The 19,957-nt window shown below is 41.8% G+C and overlaps 1 protein-coding gene across 1 annotated transcript in view; it reads left to right on the forward strand.

Moving 5' to 3' along the window:
* Positions 1-19,957, forward strand: part of tmem8b (transmembrane protein 8B) — a 271,726-nt gene that overhangs the window by 236,905 nt on the left and 14,864 nt on the right. Inside the window, exons 10-12 of the mRNA XM_060907134.1 lie at positions 3,684-3,862; positions 8,932-9,078; positions 9,702-9,818. Of these exons, the coding sequence (XP_060763117.1) occupies positions 3,684-3,862; positions 8,932-9,078; positions 9,702-9,818 (443 nt within the window). The remainder of the gene's footprint in view (positions 1-3,683; positions 3,863-8,931; positions 9,079-9,701; positions 9,819-19,957) is intronic.

A 19,957-nucleotide genomic window follows, 5' to 3' on the forward strand; every position in this document is an offset into this window, starting at 1 on the left:
GATACCAGCTGCTGTAAAACCCAAAAGAAGAAGGTAAACCTGTGCATGCGCACTTCCTCTGTCTGCTTGACTGTGCAAAGTGAGTGATTTGCTAGGGAATCACATTATTTGCTCAGGAATCCATCCATCCATTATCTGTAGCCGCTTTATCCTGTTCTACAGGGTCGCAGGCAAGCTGGAGCCTGTCCCAGCTGACTACGGGCGAGAGGCGGGGTACACCCTGGACAAGTCACCAGATCATCACAGGGCTGACACTTATGCCCCTTTTCCACCAAAGCAGTTCCAGGGCTGGTTCGGGGCCAGTGCTTAGTTTGGAACCGGGTTTTCTGTTTCCACTGACAAAGAACTGGCTCTGGGGCCAGAAAAACCGGTTCCAGGCTAGCACCAACTCTCTGCTGGGCCAGAGGAAAGAACCACTTATGTCAGCGGGGGGGCAGAGTTGTTAAGACCAACAACAATAACAAGACCGCGAAAGATCACCATTTTTAAGCGACGAGAAGCAGCAGCTGTACAAACGTGAAGTCATCCATTATTATTATTGTTGTTGTTGTTGCTGCTGCTGCTTCCGTGTTGTTTTTGCTTCGATATTCGCGCCAAGGTTTATGCAAACGTAGGGACGTAACTGACGTATACAGTGACGTAACTGACGTATACAGCGACATAATGACGTGGCTTCCCTTAGCACCACGAGCTATGGAAAAGCAAACTGGTTCTCAGCTGGCTCGCAAGTTGAACGAGTTGTGAACCAACACCAGCACTGGCCCCGAACCAGATTTGGTGGAAAAGGGGTAACAGAGACAAACAACCATTCATACCTACGATCAATTTAGAGCCACCAATTAGCCTAACCTGCATGTCTTTGGACTGTGGGGGAAACCGGAGCACCTGAAGGAAACCCTCACAGACAAGGGGAGAGCATGTAAACTCCATACAGAAAGGCCCTCGTCAGCTGCTGGGCTCGAACCCAGAACCTTCTTGCTGTGAGGCGACAGTGCTGACCACTACACCACCGTGCTGCCAGCTTGGGAATCTCCTCAAATTAAATAACTTCCCAGGCACACAATGGCCTGATATTTTGTGAGATATTACAGAAATAAATATATATCACAATGACCAAATTTCAGAGGGAACTAAATTTCACCGATTTTATGAAATCGAAAGGCCGTCTAGCTTTAAACAATAATTCAAGTTCATCATCTGTTCATTTCTGATGTCACTTGTTCCCTTATTTTTGTCTTTTTTTTATGAGCCATTCAGGATATATTGCTAGGCATTATTATTAAAAACTGCTAAAATAGCTTCGAATGGGACACTTTTCATTCGTTTCAATTTTACAGCTTTATTTAAACACTTTAAACTGATTGCAGTGCGAGGTAAAGGGTATTGGGATGTTAATCACCAAAATCTTTCCTAATTTCATGATAATCACCTGCTTGACAGTTAAACGACAATCAGGCATAATTGGCAGGTTAAGTTAAATGATGAATCGCATGTATGTCACTCATCTCACCTTGTGAATAAGGGATCACGAATCAAATACTAGCTTAATTACAGGACATGGGATAATGCTGGGAAATATGCAAATCAAAGCCTCTTAATTACCTCCCAATTAAGGATCCTCTTGTGTTTCACGTTTTGTTTCTCCCCCTAGATTCTCTCTTGCGATTTCTATTGCCAGTTGCATAAACTCCCTTCCCCTTTAATGGATATTTGTAGGCAAACAACTAGCATTGAAAGATTTTCTCTTTAAGTTAAAGAAGGAATGCTCTGACTCCTTACACAGGCACAGCCTTTCTTCTCAAGTGTCTGAAAGAGCTCCAACTGATCTTTGCTTTTACCACTCAGTCCTTATTTGAACTGTAAGAGATGAGGGATTTTTTTGTCTGGGAATTGTACTGATTAAGCAGCCATAATTAAAATTAGTGTCTTCAGAAAAGACCGTGATGTGCCTATTTTCCACAGTGGTTAAATCACAGCAGGCTGACAGGATCCAATCTATATTTATGAACTTGCTCACAAAGATACGTTGATGAGCCAGCAAATGTGTGTGTGTTTCTCTTGTTTTGGTGTTCAAGTATGATATGCAAGTGTTATTTGGTTGTGTTTATGTGTTTATGGATGCAGAAGGAGCTGTTTGTCCATGCATATGATTGTGGTTAAAGTTTATCATGTTAGCTAAATAAGACAGGCTTGGTTGTAAAAGAAAATTCCAAAACTTTGAACATTTTGAAGACCATCAAAATCCATTATTAAAACGTGTAAACAACATGGCACAACCAAGATTTTGCCCAGAGAAGACATCCATCCATACATCCAACCATTATCTGTAGCCGCTTATCCTGTTCTACAGGGTCGCAGGCAAGCTGGAGCCTATCCCAGCTGACTATGGGTGAGAGGCAGGGTACACCCTGGACAAGTCGCCAGGTCATCGCAGGGCTGACACAGAGACAAACAACCATTCACACTCACACCTACAGTCAATTTAGAGCCACCAATTAGCCTAACCTGCATGTCTTTGGACTGTGGGGGAAACCAGAGCACCCAGAAGAAACCCACGTAGACACGGGGGAGGGCATGCAAACTCCACACAGAAAGGCCCTCGCCAGCCGCTGGGCTTGAACCCAGGACCTTCTTGCTGTGAGGCAACAGTACTAACCACCATGGCACCTCCAGAGAAGACAGTCCACCAAAAATCAGTTACTGGGTAAGGAGGGTATTAGTCAAAGAGGCAGCCAAGAGACCAGGGATACGTAACTCTATGAACTGGTGAGATCTGCAGCTCAATTGGGAGAAACTGAACACAAGAAAACCAATGACTGGACACTCCAGTCTGTGATTTCAGTCTCCAGTCTATGCTTTATGAAAGAGTGCCAAGAAAAAAGTCACATGTGGAAAATGTTATCTGATCTGTTGAGACCAAAATGTAAGTTTTTGTTCTCGGCACAAAGTACTACATTTCACAGAAATCCAACACTATTCATCATTATGAGAACACAGTGAAGCATGGTGGTGGTTGCCTCTTTTGATTTTTGGTGACTTGTATCCTCTAGGCAGATTTGTGGTTGTATCATATTCTTTCCACAGTTTAATAATGGATTTAATGGTGCTCTGAGAGGATCTTCAAAGTTTGGGATATTTTTAATAAACAATCCCACCTCGTACTTTTCAAGAACTTTGTCCAATGTTTGTTCTGATAGCTTATTAGTCTTCATGATGCTGTTTGTCCAAGTATGTTTTCTAACAAAATCTGGGACCTTCCAGAGATCACAATGCCTTAATTGCACACTGGTGGACTACATTCAACTAATTATATGACGTTGATGAGAAGTAATTTAGAAGTTTTAAAACAATGGAGTTGAATACCTCGAAAACACAACTTTTTGATTTTTATTTGTAAATAATTCTGTAAACTATATTGATTTTTACCCCCACGCTGATATTATGGTTACTTTGTGTAGCTTCATGATATATAATGCCAATTAAGGCCATTTCAGTTCCAGTTTCTAACACTACAAAATGTGGAAAGGTTCAAGGGGGCATCAACTTTATCATGCAACTGTATTCTGGGAAAGATCCCCAATTAACTTACAGTGGGTTTTGTAGGACCTTTTGAAAAGCTCACCCCAAAATGAATCCTTTAATGTGTGTGTGTGTGTGTGTGTGTGTGTGTGTGTGTCTCATAGGTTGGGATGGCTGGGGCTGTACAGACAACACAGAAGCGTATTCATATGGATTTCAGCTACTGTCTACCCTGCTGCTCTGTCTGAGTAACCTGATGTTTGTCCCACCTGTGGCCATCGCCATTCGCAGCCATTATTTGCTCGAAGCCTCCGTCTACATCTTCACAATGTTCTTCTCGACAGTGAGTATTTGTTTGAATATCTGAATTGCTCTAACACAGTCTATGAATGAGTGAATCAGTGTATCCATTGTCATGATTACAATGGGCTGGAGTAGAATAAAATAAAGATTATTATATTTCACGTATTTCTTTCATTTTGCATTTATTCACTTGACTGGTGCTTAAAGCTACTTACAATTGAGACAGGATACAACCGATCAGTTGAGGGTAAAGGGGGTTGCTCAAAAACCCAAAAAATGGCAGCTTTGCAATGCTGGGATTTGACCTCACAACCTTCCATATATACATAATATTATGTGGGTCTGCTTGATGCCAACAAAACCACTCTGACCCATCAAAACATGGACTCCACAAGACTCTGAAGGTGTGCTGTTGTATCTGGCACCCTGACATTAGCAGCAGATCCTTTAAGTCCTGTAAATTGTGAGGTGGGGCCTCCATGGATTGAACTTGTTTGTTTAGCACATTCCACAGATGCACAACTGGATTGAGATCTGGGGAATTTGGAGGCCAAGTCAACACTTTTGTCATGTTCCTCAAGTCATTTCTGAACTATTTTTGTAGTGTGTTAGGGTGCATTATCCTGCTGAAAGAGGCCACTGCCATTAGGGAATATGGCTACCATGAAGGGGTGTACTTGGTCTGCAACAATGTTTAGGTTGGTGGTACGTGTCAAAGTAAAATCCACATGAATGCCAGGATCCAAAGTTTTCCAGCAGAACAATGCTCAGAGCATCAAACTGTCTCTGCCAGCTTGCCTTTTTCCCATAGTGCATCCTGGTGCCATCTCTTCCCCCTGGTAAGCAATGCACATGCATCTGGCTGTCCACATGATGTAAAAGAAAACTTCATTCATCAGACCAGGCCACCTTCTTCCACTGTGCCATGGTCCAGTCCTGATTCTCATGTGCCAATTGTACATGCTTTTGGCAGTGGACAGGAGTCATCATGGACACCTTGACTGGTCTGCAGTTACACAGCCTCATACATAGTAAGCTGCAATGCACTGTGTGTTTTGACATCTTTCTATTATAGCCAGTATTAACTTTTTCAGCAATTTGTGCTACAGTAGCTCTTCCGTGGGATTGGACCAGACAGACTAGCTTTCACTACTTGTGGATATCAGTGAGCCTTGGGTGCCCATGATCCTGTTGCTGGGTTACTAGTTGTCTTTCCTTGGATCCCTTTTGGTAAGTACTAAACACTGCATACCAGGAACACCCCACAAGATCTGCTGTTTTGGAGATCCATTTTCCTGCTTCCAACACATCAAATTAGAGAACTGACTTGCTGCATAATATATTCTACCCCTTGACACATGCCATCATAATGAGATAATCAATGTGAGTCACTTCACTTGTCAGTTGTTTTAATGTTATGGCTGATCAGTATGGCGACAGTTCTGTGGGTGGAAATGCCTTGTTGATAAGAGAGGTCAGAGGAAAATGGACAGATAGGTTTGAGATGCCAGGAAGGATATAGTAACCATATAAGCACTCTTTATGACCACAATGAGCAGAAAAGCATCTGAGCATGCCCAATCTGCCAAAGCTTGAAGTAGATGAACTACAGCAGAGGAAGACTACATCAAGTTCCCTCCTGACAGCGAAGAATAAGAATCTGAAGTTACTGTGAGCACAAGCTCACCAAAATGGGACTAGTGATGATGGAAAAATATCACTTGGTCTTTTTTGAACCATCCATCCATTATCCATAACTACATATCCTGTGCAGGGTCTCAGACAAGCTGGAGCCTATCCCAGCTGACTATGGGTGAGAGGCAGGGTACACCCTGGACAAGTCACCAGATCATCACAGGGCTGACACATAGGGACAACCATTCACACTCACACCTACAGCCAATTTAGAGCTACCAATTAGCCTAACCTACATGTCTTTGGACTGCGGGGGAAACCAGAATACCCAGAGGAAATCCAAGCAGACACAGGGAGAACATGCAAACTCCACACAGAAAGGCCACCGTTGGCCACTGGGCTCAAACCCAGAACCTTCTTGCTGTGAGGCAACAGTGCTAACCATTACACCACCGTGCCGCCCTTTATCGAGCCAGTCTGGCCATTCTATACTGACTTCTATGAGTAACTCTAGAGACTGTTATGGGAGAACATCCCAGGAAATGAACAGTTTTTGGTACCACCAACCAACTGAGATCGCATTTTTTCACGTCTGGTGTTAAAATAAAAAAAAAAGGCTGAATGTGAATGGATAACTGCATGAACAAATAGGTGCACAAGTTTATTATCTTCTTATCTTCCTAATCAAGTATTTGGTGAGTGTGTCTTGTCTATACATCTAAAGGTTCACTTTAGCATTTCTGGTTTTGTGGATTACTATGAAAACTATCCATCCAGAAGGCTTTTCATCTGCCTGCAACACCCATCCATACATCCATTACCTGTAGCCACTTATCCTGTCCTACAGGGTCGCAGGCAAGCTGGAGCCTATCCCAGCTGACTTTGGGTGAGAGGCAGGGTACACCCTGGACAAGTCACCAGGTCATCGCAGGGCTGACACATAGACACAGACAACCATTCACACTCACATCTATGGTCAATTTAGAGCCACCAATTAGCCTAACCTGCATGCCTTTGGGGGAAACGGAAGCACCCGGAGGAAACCCACGCAGACACGGGGAGAGCATGCAAACTCCACACAGAAAGGCCCTCATCAGCCGCTGGGCTCGAACTCAGGACCTTCTTGCTGTGAGGCGACAGTGCTAACCACTACACCACCGTGCCACCCTGCCTGCAACACATTCCAACAAAAAGTTGGTAAGGAGGAAATTTAGGGCTAGTAATGAGGTAAAACAATAATGATGTGATTTGAAACAGCTGATGTCAACAGGTGATTGTAATTATGATTTGGTACAAAATCAGTATCCACGAAAGGCCTAGTCTTTGAGGAGCAAAGATGGGCCGAGGATCTCAAGTTTGTCAGCAAATGCATGAGACAATAATTGGAATGTTTAAAAATAATATTCCTCAAAGAAAGATATGAAGGGATTTGGATACATCACCCTCTATGGTGCATAATATCATTAAATGATTCAAAGAATCTGGAGAAATTTCCATGTGTAAAGGGCAAGGGTGCAAGCCTAAGCTGAACACCCGTGATCTGTGATCCCTCAGATGGCACTGCATCAAGAACCGTCATTCATGTATCGCTGATATAACCACATGAGCTCAGGGTTACTTTGGTAAATCTTTATCAAGCTCAGAAATATAGTTACATCCATAAATGGCAGTTAAAACTTTACTGTGCAAAAAAGAAGCCTTACGTTAACTGTATCCAGAAGCGCTGTCGATTTCTCTGGGCTCTCTGGGATGGACCATCACATAGGGTCTGTCATGGTATGGGGTTGTGTCAAAGGTAAATTACACTTCTGTGAAGGCAGCATTAATGCAGAAAAGTACATTGGGGTTTTGGAGCAATATATGCTGCCTTCAAGATGACATCTTTTCCAGGGATATTTCAACAAGACAATGCAAAACCACATTCTGCACACATTATAAAAAAGGCAGGGCTGTGGAAGAAGAGGGTGCCTGTCCTCTCTGTCCCCAATAGAGAACGTGTGGCGAATTTTGAAACGTAAAATATGACAATGACAACCATATACTGTTGCACACCTTAAGACCTGTTTGGAGGAAGAATGGGACAAAATAACACCTGAGAAGAAATGGCAACATTATAAAGTGGTAAATGCTTTACTAGTAGTCCTAACTTTTTTGAAATGTGTTCCAAGAATCAAAATTGAAGTGTTTATGTTAAAAAAAAAATCATGAGGTAAAACATCAAATAGTGTGCTGTTGTTGCACATCTCTAAAGACCTGTCCTGGAGCAACAACACCGCATCACTGGCCAAAAAAGCCCAACAGCGTCTGTACTTCCTCCGCAAACTGAGGAGAGCAAGAGTCCCGGCCCCCATCATGCACACTTTCTACAGAGGCACCATCGAGAACATCCTGACCAGCTGCATCACCGTGTAGTACGGCGCCTGCACCGTGTCCTGCTGCAAGACTCTGCAGTGCATCGTGAGAGCAGCTGAGAGGATCATTGGCGTCTCTCTCCCTTCTCTAATATAATAACTCCCGCCGCACCCGCAAAGCCATCAGGATTGCAGGTGACCCCACCCACCCATCTCACAGCCTCTTCAGTCTGCTGCCGTCGGGGAGGAGACTGCGGAGTCTCCGGGCCAAAAGCAGCAGGCTCAAGAACAGTTTCTTTCACCAGGCGGTCAGGAGGCTCAACTCCCTCCCTGTTCTGCCCCTCCTCCCCCCTCTGCCCCCTGCCACAGATTCCTCTCGCACACCCCCCTTCAGCATCTGACACGTCATCCTCACAGTCCCCCCCCCAACACACACACACATACATCTCATCGTTCATTAACACACTGAACTCAGGCACTGCACATTTCACTTTACCTCGCTCATTTGCACTATTCCGCACTACCTCAACTTAACAGCTGCTAGTTTGTTTACACTGCTTATTTCATGTTTACCTGCTATACCTCAAGTGCCCTTGACTGTTTGGTTATTTGAACCAATTTATGTGCGTGTGCGTATGTATATATATATGAGTGTTTAGTCTATGTCTAGTTCATATCTAGAGTGTTTGTACTGTTTATATTGTCTGTTTGAGTGTTTAGTCTGTGTGTAGTTCTTATCTAGTGTTTATACTGTTTATTTATACTGTTTATATCATTTGAGTGTTTAGTCTGTGTGTAGTTCCTATCTAGAGTGTTTATACTGTTTATATTGTTTGTTTGTTTTTTTCAATTATTCTATTCTATTTTTATTTATTGCATTGCCTGTTTGCACCGTGGGTCAGAGAGGACTGATATTTCATCTGTGCTGCATGTCAAGCATGTATAGCATATTTGACAATAAAGTTGACTTGACTTGTATTGTTTTGAGTGCAACACAGGCCAAATATTATTAACAAACCATTGTTTTCAGTTTTAATTTCAATTTCAACGTACCGTCCCAACTTTTTCCGATTTATGGTTGTACAATATAGCTCTTCTACTCTTTTTTTCTTTCTTTCTGTAGTTCTACCATGCCTGCGATCAGCCGGGCATTGTCGTGTTCTGCATTATGGAGTATGATGTCCTCCAGTTCTGTGATTTTCTCGGCTCCCTCATGTCCGTCTGGGTTACGGTCATTGCCATGGCCAGACTTAAATCCATCATCAAGCAGGTAATGTTGACTTGATGTCAACATTGTTATAGCTTAATTCAGCAATAATGCAATCAAACATGCAGTAGACTTTATATGATTCCATGATTTAATATTCTGCATCGACAGTCAATTTCAGGTCGTATAACTGATAGTGTGCACTGGACTTTTTGGCTCTGGAGAAGTTCAGAAGTTGTCTCGCCCTGATTTAGTGCTGTAATATAAAAACGTGAATATCAGTATTCATCTTTATGAGTAAAATATACTTTAATTTTGTAGTGAACATTTCAGGCAAGTCTCTGCATGTGCATAACATTTCCTGTTTTCCTCTGGCATACTCAGGGCCATGAGAGAATTTTAGAAAGAAATATTGAACACTCACAGGAGACAGAAATAGATTGTGTGCATGCATGGGTGTGTGTGTGGTAGTAATGAGGCATTTTTCAACAAATTAAAATGCTAGAGAGACTACATCTTTACCACAATTGTATCAAATTACAATTGAACCATAAAATTGTTTCAAATGGTTTATTTTGTTAAGAGTGTACTTTAGCATCTGAGAGGAACAAGAGGCATGGCACTCACAGTCTTTCACCTGTAAAATGTTTTAGTGACCTCATGTTAATTCTGCTCACTTTGAGTAGGTGCTGTACCTGCTAGGGGCGATGTCTCTATCCATGGCTCTTCAGCTGGACCGTCATGGCCTGTGGAACCTTCTAGGCCCCAGCCTTTTTGCCTTGGGTATAATGGCCATTGCCTGGGTAAGAAGCGTCTAATACATCTCTTGCCTGTAGAGATGCTCTAAAGCCATTTCAATAAATGTTTTAATAGAAAGCTACAGCATGTAAGTTGTCTAGTAGTGCCAGAGAACATAGATAGAACTGGAGTTGCAGGATCAGAACTTTTACAGAATGTGTGATGTAATGTGATGCGATGTATAATGTAGGCTTATAAATTTAAAAAGGTTTTGGCAAAGTTACCCTCTGGCTAAAACTAGGCTTGGAAGTTATTTATGCAACTGCTGAATCATGAAACAAAGTTTGGAAGTGAAATTAAAGAACAAGTATGTTCACCAAAATACTTTAGAGTTTCTTTTCAGCTTTGGAGTAATTGCTGGGTTTCACGTGACGACACATCCGCCTCATTAGTTATACAAAACTTTAGCTGGTGGTCTCCCAAAGCTCAGTTGACAAAGCGTTCGTATGGAGAAGGTGCATTGCTCCCATGAAAAATGCCTTATGCTTGCGTTGTTTTAGGTCGTTCGAATCGATCAAACCGTGAAACTGATAAAAGTTTCTTCAGGGTTCCCCGTAAACTAATAAAAAAGGGTGAACGAACACAGGATTTCACAAAAAGACATCGAGAAAGGTGGCTTTTGAACCTCTCATTGAAACCGAAGGGAGCCGAGTCGAAGCATGCTCAAGTTTGCAGTGATCACTTGGTGAAAGGTTTGGGTGGAACGGTGGTGTAGTGGTTAGCGCTGTCGCCTCACAGCAAGAAGGTTCCGGGTTCGAACCTCACGGCCGACAGGGGCCTTTCTGTGTGGAGTTTGCATGTTCTCCCCGTGTCCACGTGGGTTTCCTCTGGGTGCTCCGGTTTCCCCCACAGTTTAAAGACATGCAAATTCGGTACAATGGGGCCACTGTAATTGGCGCAAGCTGTTGTGGTTTCCCATGCCATGATGTATGTGTATATATATATATATATATAGATCTTCCTATGGCAAAAGCTAAATAAAATAAAAAGTAAATTAAATAAATTAAAAAAAGTATCTCCATCTCAGCTATGTCCTTAGTGTTTTCCAAGTACTTTTCTTGCTATGTGTAGTTATTTTATGGTACTCTTTTTTTAGTCACAAAGCGCTAAAGTCCCCAGCTGTTTCTCTGTTTACTCCTCACAAAGTCCATATGCATGAAGGTTGCAACAAAATTCTTCCTCAGCCATACAGTTACAATGCACCGTGATCACGTCTCCGTCTTGTTTAACTAAGATCCAGGTCTTTAAAGGGGTTTCTGATGATCTTTATGAATGATTTACCTGAGAGATAAGAGCCAACACAAGTGAGAATCAAGCAAACTGTTGTTTGTTTACACTTCAACTTCGTTATAAAGACGTGAACGAAAAGCTTAAAAAAAAACATACTTACATGGGCAAAAACAATAAAGGATAAATTTGGCAGCGACTTGATACCGAGGTCCTTTACCCAGACACACACAAAAAAGTTGTAAGACTCCATACTCTTCCATGCTTTCATCTGTTTTGCGGTATAGAAGGATGTCTGCAACACCAGATAGTTAGAGATGTTGGGTAACTCGACATTTTCAAGATCATATGACAAATCCTTCTTTCCCAGACTGTAGGGATCGATTCCATTGTACAGTGGTGCTTGAAAGTTTGTGAACCCTTCAGAATTTTCTATATTTCTGCATAAATATGACCTAAAACATCAACAGATTTTCACACAAGTCCTAAAAGTAGATAAAGAGAACCCAGTTAAACAAATGAGACAAACATTTTATACTTGGTCATTTATTTATTGAGGAAAATGAGCCAATATTACATATCTGTGAGTGGCAAAAGTATGTGAACCTCTAGGATTAGCAGTTAATTTGAAGGTGAAATTAGAGTCAGGTGTTTTCAACCAATGGGATGACAATCAGGTGCGAGTGGGCACCCTGTTTTATTTAAAGAACAGGGATCTATCAAAGTCTGATCTTCACAACACATGTTTGCGGAAGTGTATCATGGCACGAACAAAGGAGATTTCTGAGGACCTCAGAAAAAGCATTGTTGATGCTCATCAGGCTGGAAAAGGTTACAAAACCATCTCTAAAGAGTTTGGACTCCACCAATCCACAGTCAGACAGATTTTGTACAAATGGAAGAAATTCAAGACCATTGTAACCCTCCCCAGGAGTGGTCGACCAACAAAGATTACTCCAAGAGCAAGGCGTGTAATAGTTGGCAAGGTCAGAAAGGACCCCAGGGTAACTTCTAAGCAACTGAAGGCCTCTCTCACATTGGCTAATGTTAATGTTCATGAGTCCACCATCAGGAGAACACTGAACAACAATGGTGTGCATGGCAGGGTTGCAAAGAGAAAGCCACTGCTCTCCAAAAAGAACATTGCTGCTCATCTGCAGTTTGCTAAAGATCACGTGGACAAGCCAGAAGGCTATTGGAAAAATGTTTTATGGACGGATGAGACCAAAATAGAACTTTTTGGTTTAAATGAGAAGTGTTATGTTTGGAGAAAGGAAAACACTGCATTCTGGCATAAGAACCTTATCCCATCTGTGAAACATGGTGGTGGTAGTATCATGGTTTGGGCCTGTTTTGCTGCATCTGGGCCAGGACGGCTTGCCATCATTGATGGAACAATGAATTCTGAATTATACCAGCAAATTCTAAAGGAAAATGTCAGGACATCTGTCCATGAACTGAATCTCAAGAGAAGGTGGGTCATGCAGCAAGACAATGACCATAAGCACACAAGTCATTCTACCAAAGAATGGTTAAAGAAGAATAAAGTTAATGTTTTGGAATGGCCAAGTCAAAGTCCTGACCTTAATCCAATCGAAATGTTGTAGAAGGATCTGAAGCGAGCAGTTCATGTGAGGAAACCCACCAACATCCCAGAGTTGAAGCTGTTCTGTACGGAGGAATGGGCTAAAATTCCTCAAAGCCGGTGTTCAGGACTGATCAACAGTTACTGGAAACGTTTAGTTGCAGTTATTGCTGCACAAGGGGGTCACACCAGATACTGAAAGCAAAGGTTCACATACTTTTGCCACTCACAGATATGTAATATTGGATCATTTTCCTCAATAAATAAATGACCAAGTATAATATTTTTGTCTCATTTGTTTAACTGGGTTCTCTTTATCTACTTTGAGGACTTGTGTGAAAATTGATGATGTTTTAGGTCATATTTATGCAGAAATATAGGAAATTCTAAAGGGCTCACAAACTTTCAAGCACCACTGTACATAGCAATCTTCTGAATATATCTAAAGCGAGCAGTAGCTTCTAGATTACGAGCATACTCTGATACGTTATCACTAGTTGTTTGCACTACGGCAGCCATTTAGACCACCAGCTATTTCACTTCCGGTAAAACCGCCAAGAAAAGTCACGTGACTGAAACCCAGCAATTCCTTGGACAAAATGTTGGATGACGCTGCAATGCACCACACTCCAAAAATAGCTCATGATCCTCTTGGTATGAAAATCTGTGGTGTTGGTAAAGTGCTCATGCTAAGTGCTAGGACTGGCTTCTCCTCATCCTGGCTGATTGCAAACATAGCACCTCATTATTTGCAATTTGTTAGGTGGTTTTAATTTATTTGGTTCAACATGTGGCCTTTCACTTTTCACTAGCTCTGAACATTGCAGGACATTTATCTTAGGTAGTGGTCATTAGCATGTCGGCTAAGATAAAATGGAGGGCACCGACATTACTTTATACAGGACGTATTAGTCATGCCTTTATAGTTCCATTACCAGGCAGCTTGTTCTTTCTCTATCACAATAATGTGTTTCCTGAAGTGAACAGATAAAAAATAATGGGTGTTGGGAGAGGAGAGGGCTTAGTCGTAGCCTCCGACACAGGAGTTTGATGTGATCAGTGGCTTGAGAGAAGTCTCCCTTGAGCTGAACAGTGGTAGATGTAAGTCAAAATGGAGAACTGAGGTGAGATAAAGTGGCGAGGAGGAAGTTGTGTCTTCATGAGGTGAGTCGGCAATGACAAGTATGAATCATTCGCAATATGTGGTGACTGAGCCCATAAATCGATTTAGCCGGAAAGAAAGAAGGAACCAGTCACAATCTACTGCACAGGGAAGAAAGCACAATCTATGGAAGGCAAAAGTTAAACCTTTTCAACTGTGATTATTTTTACTTTGTAGTTTATATGGAAATAAGGCTTTGAATAACGTGTAGGTGCCATTCTAGTCTGCACACACCAGACATTTCATTACATAAAAATGGATGAGGTCATAAAAAAGAAGGGATGGTTTTTAAGCATTGGAACAGTTTATGGTAAAACACAAAACATCGTTACAGCACATGATCATACCTACATCAATAATTGCACAGCTTTACTGTATATTTCATTACGACTCGATATGTTATATTGTTATTGCTATATCATATTAGTTACTAGAGCAATGTGAAAAATTTAATATGAAAACTGATACAGTACAGATTTAAAGACTCGAAGAACATACAGTATCTCTCGCTCTCTCTCCTTCTTTCTCTCAAACGAATACAAACGCATTGTTCAGAATGAACAGATAATGTATTCTGAATGAATAAAAATACAGATAAGAGTGCTATTTTTTATTTTATTATTTTTTTATTTTTTAGAAAGCTTGCCAGGAAGGTTCACAGGGCATCTGGTTGAGACTGTGTATCTGGACAGGGATTCTGCCAAACACAACAAAAATGTTGCTCAAGTGGGAGGTTTTTACTTTAATCTGGGTGTGAGTGAACACAATATATTTACAGCATCCTTACAATTACAATTAACAGCAAATACAATTAACAAATACATTACAAATTACAAATACAATTAACCTTTGGCTCTTGCGTCTTTGCAGATGGTCTTAGCAGCTGCTTGCGGATGCACAACAAGCACGTTCATGACTGATTGGACTAAGGATGCTGTTAATATAATTAACAGCATCCTTAGTAACTGACTGGTCAGGGTTGTTGTCACAGGCAGGTACAAAAAATAACTGTGTGAGTAAGCTTAAAGCAAAATACAGTCGCATCACTAGTTATGAACTCAAGGAAAAAATATGAAATTATTTCCAGTTTGGTTACAGACGCTTTAGGTTTAAATCCGAACACAGATAGTGGCATTATGTTACATGATGCCGATATATTTGTTACTGTGCATTTAACAGATTAATATTTTCCCTGACCACAGCCGAAATTAATACTTGTTCTCTGAATTAATTTACTTTAATTATATATTTAAAAAAAACACGCTTTCTGCTCCTTACGTTTCCTCAGTACAAATCTTAAACATCAAAAATGCAAATTTTGATTTTTGCCTGGCCACCAGTCCAGTTATTTCTGTGCGTCATTTATTAAATAGATTTAAAACATCCAGTCGAATCTATAAAAATCTGTATGGATCTCATCTCATCTCATCTCATTATCTCTAGCCGCTTTATCCTTCTACAGGGTCGCAGGCAAGCTGGAGCCTATCCCAGCTGACTACGGGCGAAAGGCGGGGTACACCCTGGACAAGTCGCCAGGTCATCACAGGGCTGACACATAGACACAGACAACCATTCACACTCACATTCACACCTACGCTCAATTTAGAGTCACCAGTTAACCTAACCTGCATGTCTTTGGACTGTGGGGGAAACCGGAGCACCCGGAGGAAACCCACGCGGACACGGGGAGAACATGCAAACTCCACACAGAAAGGCCCTCGCCGGCCACGGGGCTCGAACCCAGGACCTTCTTGCTGTGAGGCGACAGCGCTAACCACTACACCACCGTGCTGCCCCAATCTGTATGGATACAATATCTAATTATGTCTATTATTCTCACTCAGACTTCATACAGTTAAGAAGAAATTGTCTCATGGAAAAAAGCACACAGTTTTAATGAATATGGCTAATGTGATTAATATTTCCTACAAAGAAAATCAGTAATGCAAACTTTCCCTAATCCTATCATTAACGTTTTCACAACTTTGCATACAAATCAGGTCATGCAAATTGTTACAGAAGTGATCTTATGCTTCAGAAAAAAATATGTCCTGATTAAGGGCCTGGTCCCACAACACCAATAACGATAACTATAACTACAACTATAAGTCTGCCTGAAGTTAGTTCCAGTCTGAAGCAGTCACACCACAACTATAATCCTGACTATAATATCGCTTGGTCCTGACACTCAGGTAAATAAATGCATGTAACTTAGGAATAGTCATGGAAGTTTTTTCCAAGTAGTAGCACATTATTCCGGGTCATACTGTACAGCTTGGACTTCAAAACAACCCATGTACACACTCCGGTGGTTGATATAATACGGATAGTTCACAGATTATGGAAATATATTAAAAAAGGATATGAAATACAGAGTGGTTGCAGATTTTAATACGGATGTTAATAATTTACGGATTGGTCGCGGACGTTTCAGTATATTACAGATCGGTCACTGATTTCATATGGATGATGTATCATGGATAAAAAATTAAGAAGTCTAAAACCATTAAATGTTTGGACTGCTGAAGTTCATAATTAAAAATATCTTACCTGCATTTATATGTTTACTTTATTAATTTACGATTGGGGCGGCACGGTGGTGTAGTGGTTAGCGCTGTCGCCTCACAGCAAGAAGGTCCTGGGTTCGAGCCCCGGGGCTGGCGAGGGCCTTTCTGTGTGGAGTTTGCATGTTCTCCCCGTGTCCGCGTGGGTTTCCTCCGGGTACTCCGGTTTCCCCCACAGTCCAAAGACATGCAGGTTAGGTTCACTGGTGACTCTAAATTGACCGTAGGTGTGAATGGTTGTCTGTGTCTATGTGTCAGCCCTGTGATGACCTGGCGGCTTGTCCAGGGTGTACCCCGCCTTTTGCCCGTAGTCAGCTGGGATAGGCTCCAGCTTGCCTGCGACCCTGTAGAACAGGATAAAGCGGCTAGAGATAATGAGATGAGATAATTGTTTTCCAATACTTAAGCCCATAAATTTTCTTGGTCCAGGTTCGTAAAGTTTGGTGTCATGTGTGCCAATAAGCACAAGCACAGCCCTTGAGTACATTTTCACCCACAGTCCAAACAACACAGAAATACTGACTCGTCATCTGTATTAACCTCACGGGACAATTGTGTTACGGTGAACAGACTGTTGCAGTTTGCATAAAATTATAGACCACCATAAGCAGCAGTATATATGAGGGCACAGCACTAGTATAGAATATAGAGCATATAGATAAGTAAGTGTTGCTTTCAGGCAAAGCAAATAGCAGTTTGAAATGTCAAGCTGCACTGATGAGTGTGAGCAAGCAGTATACCTGCATAATCAAAATCCCACCATGTGCTATTCATTGCAAGTTTGGAATATTATACACTTCAGTTATTGTCCTCAGCTAGCATATTTCTCTTAGACACACCTTCAAGTATCCCATGATGTATTTTATGTCTTTTTTTTGTCTGTATTTTTATTTCCATGAAATGCTAAAAATAGAGTTCATCTATCCTGAAATGCACCACAGCTGTGGTGTGAATATGGTGCGTTTATCTATCAAACTCCTTTTCTATCAATCAGCTTGTTTGCATGTGTTTTGGCAAGGCTTCGTGTTGCGAATGTGCGCATCCAGCCCAAATGAGAGCAGTGGAGCGGAGCAGAGGACTGCATTCATGCAGAAGCAAAGTCTGATAGAAGAACAGAATATAAACACATTGAAACTGACAAAAAGAGCGAGAGAGAGAGAGAGAGAGAGAATAGCTGTAATAAATTTTCTAGAGTGTCTTCTGGATAACTGCACACACATACTGTGTATCAAAATACCAACAGAGCAGAGCGTCAAAAGTAAAGTAATAAGAAATCTAGGTTCAAATAAGGAGTAGTCTTTCATATTACAGAAGGGCGTGGATAAATTCACACTCTTCCAAATAATACTCTCCCATCAGATGCCCTACAATATGGTCTAATTGTTTTTATCATTGCGTTCTGCGAAATAGATTTTCAGGTGTAAAATGCCTGTGTTCCAACGTGCCAAGTGTCAAAGGACTATTGATTCATGTGTCACCCAATCAATACGAGGTCTCAGACTATTCACAAAGTTGGGAGATAAAGTCCATTTTGCTGACGAAAGCTACTTTTGAATATACTGGATATGTGAGGATCTTTTCGAATTTCAGCATTTTGTTGGCGACTGCATCATTTTATTCAGGATTCTAGAACATCGCCTTTGATCCCTAGAGATAGAGATCGCTTATTGAAAAATAATATTGTTTTCAATGTACAGTATAAAGGAGAAAATGAAACGAAGAAAACGCTGACTTTCCTGTACTTCTCTACAATGGATAACACTTAAAAATTACAGTAAATAAAGGTATACATTGTTTTGTAATTATTAATGCATTTTTATAAACTAATGCTAATTTTTCTGTAGTGCCAATTTGGCCAATTTCAGCACACACAACTGGAGAAACTACTCAGCTTTTCTCCAGCAAAACTCAATCTCACAAGAACTTTTGTTAATAATAGTATAACATCATGGGGCGGCACGGTGGTGTAGTGGTTAGCACTGTCGCCTCACAGCAAGAAGGTCCGGGTTCGAGCCCCGGGGCCGGCGAGGGCCTTTCTGTGTGGAGTTTGCATGTTCTCCCCGTGTCCGCGTGGGTTTCCTCCGGGTGCTCCGGTTTCCCCCACAGTCCAAAGACATGCAGGTTAGGTTAACTGGTGACTCTAAATTGACCGTAGGTGTGAATGTGAGTGTGAATGGTTGTCTGTGTCTATGTGTCAGCCCTGTGATGACTTGTCCAGGGTGTACCCCGCCTTTCGCCCGTAGTCAGCTGGGATAGGCTCCAGCTTGCCTGCGACCCTGTAGAACAGGATAAAGCGGCTAGAGATAATGAGATGAGATGAGTATATCATCATCATCATTCGCCCATATCATCATTCCGACGGTGGGCTGCAGTGTCCACGATTTGCTTCCAAGCTGTTCTATTTTTCGTCGCTCTATATGCATCTGGTGCCGACAGCGTTGTCCATGTGACGATGTCATTCATTCATCTTCTTCTTGGTCTTCCTCTTTTTCCATTTAGAAGGCCGAATAGAATGTCCTTCTCTAATGACTCCAACTGTCTCGAGACATGACCGTAGTAACTTAGTTTGCTTCTTTTAACCATTTCCAGCAGTTGACAATAAACTTTAGCCTCTTGTAAAACATTTTCGTTTGTTTTCTTTGCTGCCCATGGTATTCTCATCATTCTTCTCAGGCACCTCATTTCGAACGCACCAATTCTTTTCTCTTCATTCTTCCTGATTACCCAAGCTTCACAACCATATGTTGCCACCGGCGAGACAAGTGCCTTTACCAATCTGTATTTTCTTGCTATGCTAATCCGTCTATTCTTCCATATAGTATTTAACTTTGACATTACTGCTGCTCCGGGGCGGCACGGTGGTGTAGTGGTTAGCACTGTCGCCTCACAGCAAGAAGGTCCGGGTTCGAGCCCCGTGGCTGACGAGGGCCTTTCTGTGCGGAGTTTGCATGTTCTCCCCGTGTCCACGTGAGTTTCCTCCGGGTGCTCCGGTTTCCCCCACAGTCCAAAGACATGCAGGTTAGGTTAACTGGTGACTCTAAATTGACCGTAGGTGTGAATGTGAGTGTGAATGGTTGTCTGTGTCTATGTGTCAGCCCTGTGATGACCTGGCGACTTGTCCAGGGTGTACCCCGCCTTTCACCCATAGTCAGCTGGGTTAGGCTCCAGCTTGCCTGCGACCCTGTAGAACAGGATAAAGCGGCTAGAGATAATGAGATGAGATTACTGCTGCTCCAAGTCCCAAACGTGCCGTTACTTCTTTGTAACAGTTTCCATCTTCTTTAATTCTGAAGGCAAGGTATGCAAATTCAGACACCTGTTCCAATTTTGATCCCTCAATTACCACATCAATATTTTTACCATTAAGTCTCATAACCTTGGTTTTGCTAGTATTAATTTGTAAACCATACTCCTTTCCTGCATTAATTAATCTGTCCAACAATTATTGTAGTTCTTTTTCTGATGTTGCTATTAATACGATATCATCTGTGTATCTTAAGTTACATATTCGTCTTCCCCCTATTTGGAATCGACCTTCAAATCCATCTAACGCATCCCTCATTACCATTTCTGCCACTATGTTGAACAGGTATGGCGAAAGCACAC

This window comes from Neoarius graeffei, chromosome 24 (assembly GCF_027579695.1).
Source record: "Neoarius graeffei isolate fNeoGra1 chromosome 24, fNeoGra1.pri, whole genome shotgun sequence".
Lineage (NCBI taxonomy): Eukaryota > Metazoa > Chordata > Actinopteri > Siluriformes > Ariidae > Neoarius > Neoarius graeffei.